The 17,511-nt window shown below is 35.2% G+C and overlaps 1 protein-coding gene across 4 annotated transcripts in view; it reads right to left on the bottom strand.

Annotated features, from left to right (window-relative positions):
• Positions 1 to 17,511, bottom strand: part of TCF12 (transcription factor 12) — a 169,031-nt gene that overhangs the window by 107,445 nt on the left and 44,075 nt on the right. For all 4 annotated transcript variants that reach the window (XM_061999259.1, XM_061999260.1, XM_061999263.1 and 1 more), the window contains exons 4-6: positions 16,398 to 16,471; positions 12,810 to 12,878; positions 2,161 to 2,263 (exon numbers count right to left, since the gene is read on the bottom strand). In XM_061999259.1, the coding sequence (XP_061855243.1) occupies positions 2,161 to 2,263; positions 12,810 to 12,878; positions 16,398 to 16,471 (246 nt within the window). The remainder of the gene's footprint in view (positions 1 to 2,160; positions 2,264 to 12,809; positions 12,879 to 16,397; positions 16,472 to 17,511) is intronic.

The following is a 17,511-nucleotide window of genomic DNA, read 5'->3' as shown; positions in this document are numbered from 1 at the left end:
CATATTTTGTCTAAAAAACTCACGAAGTAGTCTCATTTATCTTTTCAATAGTAGACAAAAAAAAAAAACCACACATAAACACAGATAATGGTACTACATAGAAAACTACGGCTCAGTGGTTTTATGTAGCTTCTATCATTGCTCTCTCCAAACTTTTAGCATCAACTTAAGACATACTGGATGTGAAAGTATGACTTAAAAAGCTGCATGCTGTTCTGTACCGTACTCGGTAGAATGTGTATAATTTTTTGTTATGACAAGCTAAAAACCACAGGTAGAAAACTTTTAAAAGCACACTTTCAGAGTTCTGAGGTGGACTACTTCTAGAGATAGACACTGAAACCTTTCTATGTTTCTTTGCTGCACATAGAAGGAAACAAAGTAGTGTTGCTCAAACAAAAAAAACCAAACAAAACCCCAAACAAAAAACCAATAAGGGTTAGCCATAAAGCATTATAAAACTATTTAAGTTCATGGTTGCTTTGGGTGACTGACACATCCACATCTTGCAGTTCATTAATTCTCCCTACAAAACTATCTCAATCGAGGCTTCTGCTCAAATCTGTATTAATTATGTAGTTCTGTTACACCTAATGCAATCACCTAGCCATCTCTTCAATAAAACTGGAAAACTATGAAGCTACAGTTGCACCAATTACTTTCTTAATGTATTCAAAGGCATATATTGTTTAGAAATCAGATGGTTCAAACAAAAGTACAAGCAAATAGTTTGTCTTTGGTAACACAAATTAGAAAAACAAAACCAAGAAAAAACAATGAACAACTCCGATGTATATTTTTGTAAAATAAAGTCAGCATCAGCTATGCAAAGCCTAGAGCCCTTCCCTAAGTGCTACTGGTCAAAATAGTGGAAAAGCAATTGAAACAACTTGTCTTTTTAGCCTTCTCTATTTAAAAAGAAAACATATTCAAATCAGTATTCAGAGGAAGCTCTACCCTGCTTTATCAAAATAACTAAAGAAAACTACATTATAGCTTTATTATCTTCAGATATAAGTATCACTGACTGATCAACATGTACTCTCTAGACAAAGACTATAGAGATGGCATATTTAAAAATTACATATTTCAGGTTCAAGTTTAAATGAAGTTCTGCTTTCAGTAATAGTTGTGCTTTGTCTTCCCCTGTTTCAGAGAAAATTATGGTAGTAAACAAAGACTGGGCAAAGAAGAAAGATTTCCAAAAGAAATTGCAGACCACCGGGATTTGGATTTAGGTAATCCACTTAGATTACCATGGCTATGTCTTAAAAGGACAATACTGAGATCACAAAATAGGTCATGTCTACTAGACACAGAATATATTAAGCAAAACAATGCTAAGTGTGCAAATTCAAAACAAACACTCAAGAGTCATGCCTAAGTATTATCAAACAATAAACATTTTGAAATCAATATTTCTATGCCCCAAACTGGAATAGAGAGAAGTTTGAAACAATGTCATCAATGAATTAACATGTTTCAAGTAACACAAAAGTGCAGGCAATGAAGAAAAAGCATTCAATATCTAAGCCCACAATATAATACACATTCTGCTTTCTTGTTCTTCCAGGCTCAAAAGCAGAAAATGCTGGACAACCACAGGCCTGGAAGCAGCAAAGACATGTGCCTAGCAAAACAGGAGCTTGCATCTATTTCTTGGAAGTGATTATGTTTCTAATACAACAAACACAAAAGAAATTATAAAATTTAAAAAAAGGCAAGTCCTCAAATTATTAACTAAAGAAAAGCCTAAGTGACATGGGTAGGTAGTTCAGGAATTTATAGTCTTAGAAAAAATAGTTTGTTTTTTTTAAATGCACAACAAGCTGTATATGTCCTCTCAACAGAAATAAGGAAAGTTTGGTTTTTTGGTTTGGTTTTTTTTTTACAAAAGAAATGTAAAAATCAAACCGAAACATATCAGCTTTCTAGATCAACTTGATAACATCTATGTGGTTGCTTCTAAGAAGTCTTGGACAATGGCCTTTTTGACAAATGTATCAAACACAAAAACATTTCAATAGGAAAGTCAGTGTTACTATGAGACACAGCAACTTCCAGATGCTTGATGTGTCAGGCCTAGACAAGGGAATGAAAAATGTCTCTTTCTGACCAAAGAGGCTTTGAGGGGATACTCGTAAAGAATTACCTACTTACCCATCAGATTTGAGTTCATGAAAGGTGTCGGGGACAATCCTTCATGGGGCCCTAATCGACTGTCATTCAAGTGATCACTGTAATGAGGACTGTCTGCAAAACCCTAGAGAAAAAAAAAGACCAGAGTATTAAACAGATTATTTGGCAGCCCAGCTAATTGAGTGTAATGACACTTTCCTAATTAAATGTGCAGTCACAATTGGTCATTAATCACAAAAGTTGGCTTTTAGGTCTATCTCTCAGAAATTACTTCCTGCCCATATTTTACTTTCTTTCCTCCATCAAAAGAAATCACATAATTTCTTAGTAAGCTGTGTCCTCATGGACAGTGCTTCTAAAAACTGAATAATACAGAGGTATTTTGATATTTGAATCCTCTTAGTGTTAAGTTGCTATAACCGCTCGGAGAGTAAAATTAGTCTGAAGAACAACTGTTTTTTTCTTTCCCCCAAGGTTTCTGTTTGCATTAATAAAACAATACAGTAAAGAGGTGAGCAAGAGTCACTGACTTGAAGAAAAAAAATGTTAGTGCAAATGAGAAGAAATTCCATTTCCCTTTGCAGCCTGCTATTAATGTTACATATTAATAGGCATTTTGACACGATCACATTACTAAACAGCATGGCTCATTGACAAAAGGTTTACTTCCAACCAGTGATTAAATAAACAACTTGATCACCCAATTTGCAAACAAACTCTCAAACTGAAATACTGTTTTGCACTTTTCTAGCATTAGTATAGTAAACTTAGGCTTGGAGTGACCCTTATACAGTCAGGAAATGCTGGCTTACCGAAAGTTTCTGCCAAAAGGTATAGAGACAGAAAACACAGAAATCCCTAGGATGCATATATTATTTAATTAACCAAATTACTTAAAATTCTCTTTTGTACACGTGAAAATGCCTCCAGCCTTCCATATAAAGGTATGAACATGGCATTTGTGGCTCTGACTGATCAGATGTGCACCAAATCACCTATTCTGTACCAATGCATGATAGAGCTGGCACTCAAAATTGCACCTCCTTTGTAGCTGAAGTTTTGAAAAACATTATTTTAAAATCTTATCTTACAATTCTCCCTTCTCCAAGTCTGGTGAGCAGAAACCTACAGCTCAAGCTTAATTAAAGGAGGGCAAGAAATTATTTGCAGCTATAAGAAACCACCCCAAGTGCCCTGGGACTATAAAATCAATCACTGAACATTTATCATTTTTTCAGACTGCAGGTTCGCATTCAAGACAACATTAATGGGGCTGAAACAGGCCTCACTATCTTCGCAGGCATGCTGTCAGTTCTACCAAAGGGCTAGTAACTGAGAACTAAATAACTGTCAAATCACTACTGCTGCTTATGGATGCATGTCACAACTCTTGCTGCTGTTCATCTTCAAAAGTAATCTTCTGGGAGTCCCAACTCCCAAATGAATCTTCAGCTGACTTTATCTACTTCAGAATCAGCGATACACATGTGATAGGCATTCAGAAACAATCTTAGTGACATTTACAACTTGGTTATGACCACAAGGGTGTCCTCTGGTAACCATGACCTAGCCCTGTCTGTCAGACACACAGCGTGTAGCAGCAGCTGCTGAGGAAACCAAGTGGCTGCTAGCTAAGGTCACCACATGTGGTTTATTTTTGTGCTAAAATTAAACAAGAAAGATATTAAATCTGCTGAATAAAGAAACAAAAACTTGCAAATAGAAGACAAAAAAAAAAAATGATCCTAAGTAGGTAGCTTCCTATTGTGTCCCAGCTTGTACTTATTACTGTGGGGGGAATAAAGACCTTTTCCCCCTCCAAGTCAATACTTCAACTACATTTTATTTTTAAAATAAAGAAACTAGGAGGGCCACTAGCAGTGATAAAAGAGAATTTGTATCTCAGATATGCATAAACTCGTGTCTAGATGAGCCCTGGAGACTGAAATCTTTAAAAAAAAAAAAATATCTTTATTTACAAAGTAAATAATAAAGCAACTAAAAATATAAACTGAGTAAGACTCATTTCATACATAGTTATGCAACACAATTTATGTAATGCACAGGATTAATAACACTTCTCGTCAAGTTAATATTACATATTGCGTGTCCACTTCCCCAACATAGAGGAATTGGAGTACTAGGTGGATAGTTTACATAGAAAGGAACTTTCCCCCTTCCACCACCAGTTCTTCAAATAATCATTTACATAATATTATTCTTATAAACCTCTCCACTTCCCAGAATGCACTAGCACCCAACTACCATGGCATCAAAGTTATATTTCTAAACCACCAGAAAAATCAACTGCTTTACCTGAAATATGCTCCAAGAAGTCCTTCATAACACTAAAGCCACAGCAAACAGAATACTTACTACACTAGAGGGGAGGAATGTACTAAAGCATATGCAAGCACTTTAAATCAAATTGTTTTTCCATACTTTAATCCAATTCCTAACTAAAATTGTGTCAGGCAATTCTCTCATGTATTTGAGAATTTACACTTGTGCGAAGCATAACCTCTCTCAGCGTTCATCTACAGTGGACCTACATAAAGAGGTCTTAACTTGGCTCCCATCCTTGACACCAGTTATTCAGAGTCTTAGTAATGAGTTGTGGATTATCAGCTCAAGCAGCAGAGTTTTGTTTGGGATTAGGAACCCTGGGCTGATTCCCACATATACAAAATAACCACAGCACATGCAGTTCTGATTTAACAAACTTCTTTTACACTTCACAAAAGCAAATTAAGTAAAATCAGAAGGGCTCTAAGAACAATTATTTAAATTACACAGAGTTATTTCAGAGCGTCCTTCACGTGAAATTGCATTCCTGATATAATTCCTTGGTTTTACATCTGTATTGTTAACTTACATAATAAATAACATAAAGTTCTACAGGGAAGAGCTGTAAGCTATCATAGATGAAAGCTTCAGAAGTTTCCAGTAGCTCCTGAAAAACCTACTGCAAGCTTCTAGTTGTACAATCAAGGCTTAAAAAAAAAGTATTTAACAAATACAATAACGTAAATTGACAAAATCTATTTACTGCTTAAAGAAGAATGCAGTCAAGAATCTTAATAAGTCTGTCTGTCTGTCACACCAATAAAGGACAGTGGTTTATTAAAAGGTAATCACACCTGCATGGCCGAGTAGCAGAAAACACTGTCTGCTGGCATTTGAATTAATCCCTCATGGCAAAAGCAACAGAAGGTGCGGGGTTATATATGTAAAAATTTCTATTCAAGCACCTTTTCAAATCTCTGTTTTCAAGAAGATGCCATAATATATACTGCCAAATTTCATTCATTCTTTCTGAGAAAGGAAGAAAATTTCAGTTCATGTCAATTTTAAAGACTACACTCTGAAAGGGAGCTCACTTGATTGTACCTAGATTGATATGGGCTTCAAGCAGAAACAGGAGCTAATTAGTTACACCCAAAGTTATTCTCCCTCTTGGAAAGAACTATTTAGTGATAAACACTCTAATCTGACACTACTGGAACAGGTTGGTGATGTCATTCTTTGGGCCACAGGTGGGCTTCTAAAGCCCTTTGTAGGATTGCTACCGACTGCTAACTTACAAGGCAAGTTTCACATTGAAAGGCTAGATGACACTCCATGCTGAGTACACATCCCGATTTCTGCCACCTTTGCTCCCCAGCAAAGGTACTAAAGGACTGGCATGTGGAGTGCACCATTAGGAGAATTTAGCAAATAACTGGAAAAATTCTGCAAAACAGGAGTTGCTGAACAAATTTTCTGAGTGTCATATTCTGCAGAGATGTGGATAGCTCAGGGCATTTTTCTGTTCACAGAAAGAAAACTAGTTTTGAATATTATTAACTGCCATAGCTGTAAATTCAAAACCATCTCATTTGTTCCAGCCTCTTACATAGCTACCACAAAAATCAAGCCTGAACCTTCGCAAAGGAAGACAAAACTTACTTCTTTTTTCTGTAATGCTGTAGCCCCAGTAAAGTCTAATAGAAGGTAATCGTTCCCTCCCAGCATTTTGTAATGTTGTCACTGTTCATTTTGCAACATGCTTCTCCCTGGATTTCAGTCTGACTGCATGTATGGGATCAGAAAGACAAAGTCACCTATGTCTACAAATAAAAGCAACAAGTGTTGTCTACTAGTAACACCTGTTATGAAATGCAGCTAAAAGACTACTACTAATTAGCACTGCAATTTTAACTTCTTTTAAAAAAGCCCAAATCGACAGTTTGCAACCGTTGTCATTTCTACCTCTTCTGGGTGAGATGTCCCAAGTGTCCACATGATTTAGACTTTATCAGGAGGATTCTCCATTCACAGCTATGCTACACAGCCAAATTAATTAAAAACTGAGACTATTTACAAAATCATAAATCATTACATACAGGACACTTGAAAATTACCTTATAAAATGTGTTACTCTAGAAGACCCAGAAGAGGAAATGGAGAAAAAGTAAAAATTTTTAAAAAAATAATTAAAAAAAAAAGAATCAGCAACAAAACACAAACAGAGAAAACACAGTGCTTATCTTACCAAACCATCCAGGCCCCATGTTACTGACCTCATAAAATTCCATCTCTTATGATGACCACTAAAGTTCTGACATCTTGGTTTAAGTCAAACACAGAACTCATCTACAATATAAAGTGAAAAAGCCTCTCTAGCTCACTGTTCCCAGCCCTTTTCATTGCACTGGTTCCAGGGCTTCTATAGGACTCATCATCCTTTTGCTTCAAACATATAAAACTATTACTTTACAGTAATTGTTTTCTGACACCAGGATTTGGCCATGCATAAGCAAAACTGTACTCATGACTAACTCAAGTTTAGGGTGTTTTCGTTTTAAATATACACAACATCCTATTTCCACTTCAGGGTAAAATATGAGAAATGAATAAGACACTGTAACTACATGGCATACCATTTTCCCATGTTTTTTTTTACTTCATGAAACAACTTCTACCTGAACAGTTAACTACTCCACAGCTTTTTTTTTTTTTTTGCTCAGGTCCACTAACTTGAGAAAACAGGCTTTTAAAAAACTTGTTTCCTCTCCATCTCCAAGCCTTTTCCTAGCACAAGTCCCTGGAAAGAGACCAAAATCATACCCAGCTGTGGCTCCTAACCATACTGCCAAATCAGTAAATGGGTATTTGCGTTTTAGCAAATTACAATATAGCTCAGCTATTGTCTTTAAACTTAAGACATTTAAAACTTCACTAAAATGAATGCCTGACTTGACAATTTGACATGGCTACAGACTGAAGGATTAAATTTAACAAATGCTCCTTCCAATTACTCGAGTACTATAGTTTACCTGACCTTAGTTAACAAACAAGAATTGTTTAAATCTCTGGAATACTGAGGTCCCTACCAAGCTAAATTTGGCTATGATCATATGAATCATGGAACAGTCATCTAAAAGCCTAATGTGTAAATGAACAACGGTCAATCTACTGCTGAAATCCACTTTATTTTGGATTATCTGTCTCTCCAAACTGATCTAAGCATTCTAAAGACAAGAGGGAAAAAAACATATAATTGTTGGGGGGAATGAGGAGCAAATGTACAATGCAGAGACAAGGAAAGACAGATGGACAGACCCAGAAAGACCTGGGAACACTGTGATGAGTCACTGACTAAAGATTAGACAAGAGACTCTGGACCTAATATGGATACTAGCTCAAGGTATCCTAACTAGTTTAGAAGATTATGGATTATGTAATCATGTATGTGTCCAGAAATAAAACCCGATTTTGTTTTGGAAAGAGTATTTTCATTTATTGAATCTATGTATTTGTCAACAGCTCCTAGATGAAATACCACAGAGACAAAACCTGGCTGCATCTATTGAACACACAGATCAGGAAAAACCTTCAAAAATGAAGCTAAACTAGAAATAAAACCGGAGAAGAGCACCTTTCCATTTTACTTTGAGGAACATCCACACCATATTAATTTATCTTAACACCATGAAACATCACATTGTCACAGGTCATGGTACATAAATCACTAACAGTCTTGCAGTAAAACCATTAGTCAGGAACAATGTTGTTGCCAAAGGGTGACCAAAATGATTTTGGGAAGTATTCACATGAGAAGAGCAGGGAACAACACAGCAAGACAGCAAAACACTGATGTTCCTAAATATACCTCTGACCACAAAAAAAGAAAAAAGTACTGAAGAAGCACAGAGATTCACAAGAATTCCATCACCTTAAAATAAAGTACTTCATACAATTTGAACAATTTTAAGTCTGAAAATACAGAACTTAAAATCAATTCTACAAGAACAAAACAAGTTAAGTCTGAAAACATATTTTTGAAGTTATTTATACATAGACTAGTAGTACAGATGTTGCAATTGCAGCTATGCTTGACCATATTTCAAATTCTAAAGACTGGAGACACATATACAGATACTGTTCAGTGAGGGAATGAGGAGGCTAATTCAGTTAATGGCTGAACAGAATTAATAAATAATATATAAACCTCCTATGCAACAACAACAAAAAAAATCCAACCAATTGCCATTTCTTCAATAACCAAAACTTTTCCAGTACTTTTCACACTACCAATACCCTCCATAAAGACAACACGCAGGTCTGTCACAGGTCAAACAGAAAATTACCTTAACTTTCTAAACACCGGTGGTGGGGTGGAGGTGGAGAACACGGAGTAGACAGATGATGATGGGAGACTCCCCATACTCCATAGACTACTATTAGTTGACTGCTACCAAAACCTAAGAGACCCATTTGATGTGGCAGGAAACAAACACCTTTCCCCTCCACAAGCCCCACGTGTCCTATCTTCCCAGTCCACTGAGAACAGGCAGTACTTCAACTCCATCGTGCTTTATTGTGTTAGAAACTTGTATAATAATAAATAACAGAGGAGGGGGGGGAGAAGCTGGAGGTAGGGAGAGCAGATATCACTACTCAGGATTTCAAGTACTAGTAGAAGTTAAGAGAGCTTTCACAGGTATCCTCCATGAGTCACCATAAGTTATGTGCTTTCTAACAGAGTTCTAAAAGTAATCTTTAGCTTGTATTAAGTTGAAATAGATGAAAGCTGTATGTGCAGGAATGGAACATGAGAACAACTGAAAACATGGTTTGTTTATTTTCAACCTGGTAGAGCTTTGGAATGGGGACATAACACACTGAATAAGGAATCTATCTTGAAATAATCACCATTTTCTCTATTCTAAATCCATTTCCAGGAAGTTAACTTAGTGAATGATGAACCTGGTTTTAAACAGCTAAACTCAAAGGCTGATTACATCTCTCTAAATCCTTAAGAGACAATTACCAAAATGATATGTAATGTGACAATTCCCTGGCCACACGGAAAACTAATTTATGAAGAGATTTCAATGTCAAATTCAATATGATAGATAGTTGCAGGGGGAAAAAAAAAAAAGAACCTAACAAAATCAAAAACCACTTCCTCAATATAACTCATGGCTGAAACCAGATTTTTCTAGCCCTTATCTAAGCTAGAAACTAGGAAATAAAATAATATACATATAACCAACATACTAACAATAAATGCTTAAAGACAATAACTGAAGACCTAACTACTGCATTCAGAACTTAAATATCAGAACTTGCTTTGAGAGGCACTGCCCATAAATCAAATTAGAAAGTAAGCTGCATTTGCAAAAGAATCTTTTGCATGGAGTATGGGATATTTAATTTTGGCTTTGATTTCACACTGAATCATCTACTTGCTTATACAAGACATCAGAAAAAGTAAATACCCAAAAGATGAACCACCAAACAACCTCCCTCCCCCGCAAAGAAAATCAATAGAGGACAAAAAGGACACAAATACAACAGACTTTAAAACACTTACTGTATTTCTGTGTCCCTCTTGTCTTGTTTTGCTATTTAACAGCTTCCTTTCTTGTTATGTACCTGAGATTAAGAGGTATAAAATACTATTTCAAAACCTGCTATTACTATTTTTTTACTTCTTTGCATATTAAAAATACTAATGGGAGAGAAATAATGGTTTGGGCATATAGTTTTCCAGGTTCCAATTAATGTATATGTATTTTACAAACAATAGAGGGCATAACTTCTTGACAATTTGTTGACTGATGCTACAAACTCATCTAAATCTTGCACTGGTATCTCAATCAGTTCAACTCTGGCACCAAGTAAATATATAGCAGAGTTATGTAAATGGAGAGTCAACTACATACTCAGCACTGAAGCTAGATACTAAGCTAAATCTGGTCAAAATGTACACTCATAGCTTTTAGTGCAATTTACATGATGGAAGATACTTAAAACATCCACAGTAGTTTATCACCTAAAAAAGTTATGACCATTTGTTGCTAGGTTATGAGTATAAATTACAACTCCCAAACAAAACAGTAAAGCTATAAAGTTTGGAAGCACCTGACGCGAGAGACAAAATCTTGACGTGCTGTAGGCCAACATATCATTGTGCAGCAAACATACTACTTGATTCAAGTACCTTTGAATTTGCTCTCAACAGCTCAGTAGTGGAAAAGTAGCTTTACAGCCTTCTGCAACATACACTAAGAGTCCACTACACTTCCAATGCAAGGGATTATGAACACATGCAAAAATATTTCTAGCTTTACATCACTCAGATAAGGGACTTGCATACATTAACCAGAAGATATTCACTGAAAGAACACCACTGTTGCACATATAGAAGTAAAAGCAAGATTGGAGAGTCAGAAGAAAAACAAGTACCACAAGAAATGGATAACTTTGACACAATATTGTGTTTGGACTTCAGTATAATTATTCAAGAGTAAGGGAAACCATCAGCACTCCATAGAATTCCACTGACTTGCTAATGATTGTTACTGAACTATTCCTCAAAAAACCCACAACTTCCTTACTCATTTCTTTTTTCCCCACCACAAGACATATATTTTAAAATTACTCATTTTTCTAACAAAACATCTGGCCTATGCAGAAAAGATTTTGCACACAGAAGTCACTAATGTAATGCATACCTTGTCACAAATGTGAGATCATCACAAAAAATTCTAATACAAATACTCACTGCTCTTTCAATATTAGAACACTACTTAGCACTATTAGGTCATGAAAAACAAGTGTCTTATATAAGTTTCTCTCAAACTTGCAGTGATTGAAAAGTGACGGAAAGCTGCAAGCCAGCTTTCAATGTTAGTTCAAAGCACTGTAAATAAAGTCAAAACACTCTAAATAAAGAGTATTTTAGCTTTTAATAAGGTACTACTAGAGACTCTTAAAATAAACTAAGTTGCTATGGAATACGAGAGAAGGATCTTTGATAAAGTGATCAAAAGATTAAAATATATAGACACCCCACCCAAGCACAGGCATATACAGCTACTTTTCATGGTCAAAGTAAGTTACCAATGTGTTTTCCCCACTTCCCCAAAAAATTATACTCAAACCAAATTCTTCAACAGTTCTACGAAAAAGCAAAACAAGTGAAAGAACAAAGTAAAGTTTACTGATAACAACAAAAAAATACTTGAAAATAATTCTAAATAAATGTTTATGCAGAGTTGCAAAGCAAGTTCTCCACAAAACTGGCAAGACAACAGCAGGTAAAATGTGGTATAAATAAATGCAAAATAAGTCCATGTCATAACATGTTAACTACTGTACCACATAAAAGAATCTTATTTTTCTACACAGCTTTCAAAACCGTATCACTTCAGAACTCCGCAAAAGTAAAAAAATGCAAGACCCAGCAATGAATAAGAAAGGAACAGAGAATTAAAGTATCAATAAGTCATGTAGAAATTGATGGTATATTCTCATCTCAACTAGTGCATGCACTTATAATCACCCTAACTCTTAAATTACACAGAACAAGCAGAAAGATTCAGAGAATGGGACCAAGAACTAGACAGAGGTTAGCAGAGACCAACAGATTACAAGTCTCTGGTATTGTTTAAAATTAGAAAAAGAAAGATATTTGGGGTAAAAAAGAAAAAGAATTACTTAGTATATCAGTAACAACCAATCATTACCATTCAGAACACAGGAACATTGTGGAAATCCGTTAAATCACTAACATGGTTAAGACAAAAATATCGATATTTTTGTCACAGACTGCTTGTTGTTGTTGCCAAAACTGTAATCCAAGTCAGAAAAATTCACAACCTGCCGACAACCACCAGTAGCTAGAAGAACCAAATCCAAAAGTTCATTTTTGTCCAGGAAGCCTCCCAAGCCCCTAAGCGCTGCATGGTGCCAGGAGGGTATGACAGTAAAGGTGGCAAAATATTTGCCCCATGCTTACGCTCTTTCTTTACACATCATGACTTGACACAATCATACCATCTATACTGACCTGAACAGACCTTTGGCAAGAGTGGGCAAAGGACAGAAAAGGAAGATCTCCTTCAGCCAGTCTTTTGATATCTTATTTCATTAGCCTTGAACAGATACATACTTAACAATCACTGAATTCCCATTCAATTTAATTGAAAAATCCGTATCTTTAAGTGCCTTTGGAAATTCCAGCCAATATTGAGACAACAATTTCATTTCTTATATAATTTGGTCACTGTGACCTTGCACAGAAAACCCCAGTCTTAGGTTGCATATAAATTTAATAAATAACTAATTTTTAAAATCCACCAAACCACCACACACAAGATAAAAATAATAGGTGGTACCTCTTGAGGTTTCAACTTCTCTATGTCTGTGGAGAGGTCTGAGCTTTTTCCATGAAGATTTCCATTTTCCTGTAAACAAGTAAGTAGTAAGAACAATTAGGACAAGAACAACATTCTATATTGAAATTATGGGGAAAAGTACTGGGTGGTGAAGTTAAAAGTTGAATATACAAGACACCTATGATTTATTTAAACTCTGTATATTAAGCCCCACGAGGAATAATCTAGGAAAGTAAAAGACAAAGTGTATCATTTGTTCTGTACCCTGACAAACTCTGATCTATACTGTTACAATTTGCACGCACATGCACACACACACACTCATTTTAGCTCTTCTTCCAAGTCATCTGATCTGGCAGCACATAAAAAAGAACTTAGCTTTATTCAAAATTCTGAAGCAGGACTGTAATTTGTCTCATTAATTCAAAGATAGTAAAAAAAAGATGACCATACATCTTACCCAAAATCTAGCCATGCAAACTTGATTTAGACTGGTAAATTAAGTCCAGTGCTTTTTCAATGACTTCAATGCAGATGAGAACTTATTGTGGTTTTTTTGTTTTGGGTTTTTTTGGGTTGTTTTTGTTTTTGTTTTTCCCCCCAGAAAATGACCATGGGATCAATTAATTTGTGGCTCTTAACCATTACCAATTACATATATGGCTACTATGTATTTCTTGTACTTATCATTTATTTTGGGAAAATATACGAGTGGAGTTTCCTGTAAAATGAATTACCTTTTCATTAAAAGAAAATTTGTAATTTAAATTACATCCCAGGCAACCATTCTTTATTGCTTCATACAGGCCTCTACAGAAAGTTAGGGAATTTTTTATCTCCCCCTATCAAAATTTTAGGTAAATTGAAGACTTGCACAAAGTTCTATATAAATTGTCTAAGCCCTCTGGATTCCTTTGCATAGTCACTTCACCTTGATTCTGTATAACATGTATCCCAACTCCCTGGGACAGGTCTTCCTTATTCTTCAATTTGTCAAGATGATAATCTATATAAAACCAAGGAAGTGTACATGTTTACTAATCTTCCCAAGCCTAGCACAAGAGGCTGACATCTCCTAAGACAACTCAAGCACACTAGGCTCTCAGGAAAAACTAAAGCTACCAGCATCCACATTCTGCACTATTATTAGACTTGCTTTTAATTTTACATCATTTATCAGGGTTTAAAAAAAAAAAGTTAATGTAGGAAGACATTTGTAATAATATTCAAGTTATAATAATCTTGTATTAAAATTTAAGACTATTGGGTTTTTCACATTCACACACACTCCCTTTGCTTTCTGCTGCTTTTAAACCAAAAAAAAAAAAAATCTCCAATCAAAGTAAAGAAACCTCAACACTAGAGGAAAAAATTATGAGGTTTTTTTTTAAAAAAAGACAAAACATACAAAAAATTGCTTTGGGAGACAAAAGAGACAGATCTGATTATTTTCTTTTTAGTTTACAAATCAAGAAAGTTTCTATGCAAGTATTTAGACTTCTGTTCTGAATTTTATACTGATGCACACAAAGCCATACTACAAAATCATTTACCTCAGTCATAAACACACATAAGTACATAAATCTACATGTCTATTTTCAAAGTCTCTAACTTACTGAAAAAAATCAGGTGTTAAATGCCAGTTCTCTAAAATTACGATACTTTAAAGTGTATGTACATTGAATAATGACCTATTAAAGCAGTATGCTCCAATTTAAACAAAAATTAACATTTTCATTCTAAAAAACCCACAAAACAATAAACAACATCACAAATTATAAATAATTGGTGCTTCAGAAGGAACTCTCTGTACCATTTTCAAATAAAATTAACATGCCAGAGAAAAACTCCACTACCCTTAGCCAGCAGAGGATGAAATACTTCAACAACATTCTGTAGATAAGATTCCATCAACTCTTAACATTATATTCAATTTGGCTAGAGTCCAATTTGCTTTAGCTGAAACTGTTGTAACGTAAATTATGATTCCACAAGAACTGTTTGCTAAGATGAATTAATTTTTTTCTCGTGTCTTTTTTTTTTTTAATATGAACTATTTTTACTCTAAGTTACAATTCCTGAGGGGAGAGGGACACCTGATATGTGTAAGAATTTAACATCTCTTTTTCCTGAAGTTTTCCATAGGACTCAAAACAAACCTGCATTTACATTTGCTTTTTCTTATGATACACCCAAATAGCACAAATTTCTTCCTACAATTCTAACTTCCGATATACCTCTGTTAGAGCATTAACATCTGCCATTGTTACCAATTTTAGGGTACAATGGGATAATTTGTGGATGGTTTGATTCTTGACCACTGTGTAAGTTTCACAGCTGTGATCTTCAGTTACAGAAAGAAAAAAAAAAAATCACAAACAAAAACCCACAACAAAATTTAAAAACAAAATAAAAAAACTCAAACAGCAACCAAAGCAACAACAACCAAAAAACCCCAGACATCCTGCCAATCTCAAACTCTAGTTAAGTCAGCTTAATTCGTGATTAAAATTGATCAGCAACATCATAAATCAAAACACTAAACACTTACAATAAGGATATAGTTACTTATAGCTGCATAAAAAGATTCCATTTCAGATGCAGAAGAGAGCATCTAAAGGCTGGTCTTCATGCCTCAAACTATGCAAGACATTTTAAAAGAATGTCTAATTTCTGTGTTGCACAGAAATACTTCTGCAATCCAAAAAGTTGTTTTTTCTTTTTATTTACCGAAGATCAATGGAAACAGATTAGGATTTCATGATAAATCTTTCTAGTGCTCTCTTCACACATCAGACAGTCTACTGAGCTGGACAAGACCTTGCAGTCTGTTTACTTCATTTCACAGCAAGAGAAAGCTGCAAAGGTGCAAGAGCTAGCACAACTTTCTAGCTCAAGAGTACTAAAATCAGAGCAGATTATTTAGACAAGGCCCATGAGTTATACAGTGTACTTCTAGTAATTTATTACATAGGTACTTAATCCATTGTCTTTTTAGGGAGTAGATATTCTAAAAAAACTTGAATAGATGAAAGGGAATGCAACTTACTAAGGCTAAAGCTTGCTCTTGATCACTGAGTTGGGTCTTTAAAAGGCAACGTTATTTTAGGATATTAGATACTGTCAAAAACCTTTAGCTCAATAAGCAGGAAGGATGAAACTGTGACAGGAACAGGAGGGAGGTATTTAAGAAAAGAATCCTCTCTCTCCAAATCATGAAACAGCACATACTATAGCTGAATAGTCTTAATGGCAAGGCAAGCCATTCCCTCCACTTTACCAATAAATCTGCTCCTGAATAAATAACTTCTATTTTAATTTTCTGACCATAAGGTAAAGAAAATGTACGCTCCTCATTGAAGGACGCAGTTATGTCCATTTTGGTTTCATAAATCTTAACCTCTATATTTTTCAGCCTTAGAAACCTGAATCATTATTGCAGCATATCAAAGTCATTAAACTCTCAAAAAGATGCTAATCTATATATTTTAAGAAGCTTACCCTTCAAAAGCATTGCCAAATTATCTGCTGATTTTCATTGTACATTCCCATAAACTTTCACTATGAATTATTATGCGTGAACCTTACCCTTGAAGATTCATATGAAGGACTTGGCTGACCGCTTGTTCCCCAGGATGCGGCACCTGTTCGCTCATCCATACCTAGTAATAAAAAGAAAAATACAGACCTATAAGACAAGACAGCACAAACATAATGTTCACTGATGCAACCTGAAAGCAAATTGATCCGCTTCTATGCACTTAAAGCAAATTCATCCACTTGCGTATACTCAAAGCAGTATTTCTGAAAACAAAACTTAAGATGAGCAGTTTTCTTGTTAATGAAGCTGGCTGCAAAGCAACCTACTCATTTGGACACCTGCAGCTGCTGAAAACAGGAGCATAAAAAGTCAAGAAGATTTGCCAGTCTGCAGTGTCTGCCCTACCCAATCCAGAAGAAATTAGCATGAGTAACAAAACAAGCACGACAACATTAGCTTGTCTTTTTGCACAGCCTGCTTTACCCTGCATCTTAAACACTGAATATTGCAGCACATACTGTGAAATGTATACTTGTTATCTACTCTTTGCTCTCATGTCTTGCCTCAATATTGTAAAATGTGCAAAATTATTTTCCCTGCTTGGTCTTTTCATGACGTGCAAGATATTTTAGCATAACGGGAGGAAAAGGCAAGACAGACTGGTTATATTTCAATGGCTTATAAAACCACCAAAACCCACAGAGGCTCATGTTGTCTGCCCTATTAAAACAGGAATTTTTAACTCTGTAACGGTTCTTTTAGAATCGGTTCCCTTTATGCAAATCCAGGTTACAGCTCAAAAGAGAAAGGGGAAGGAAAAAATAGGGAAATCTTTCAACTCAGTATGAGAATGTATATCCCATGTACTGTCTAGCCAATATTAGAAATATTGTTGCCACTTTTTCCAATTACTCTGTATTCCAAGTCAGTTGATCAAACCATCTTAAAAATCGCGTTACAAACCAGCTAATTGTAACAATACCTGAATTCCTATAGCCAATTCATTCACATAGGACAGGGTTCCTACTTGAGTTGTTATCAAGTTGCTGATTATATGTATCACATGATCTTTTTTCCTTTTTAAACAGGTGGAACACTTCTAAGTTGTAGATTTCTGTGTATTTTGGACTACAAAAGACAACTCACTTGTTTCCTGTCACC

Source organism: Colius striatus, chromosome 7, assembly GCF_028858725.1.
Source record: "Colius striatus isolate bColStr4 chromosome 7, bColStr4.1.hap1, whole genome shotgun sequence".
NCBI classification, from domain to species: domain Eukaryota; kingdom Metazoa; phylum Chordata; class Aves; order Coliiformes; family Coliidae; genus Colius; species Colius striatus.
This window is presented reverse-complemented; position numbering and strand designations above follow the sequence as displayed.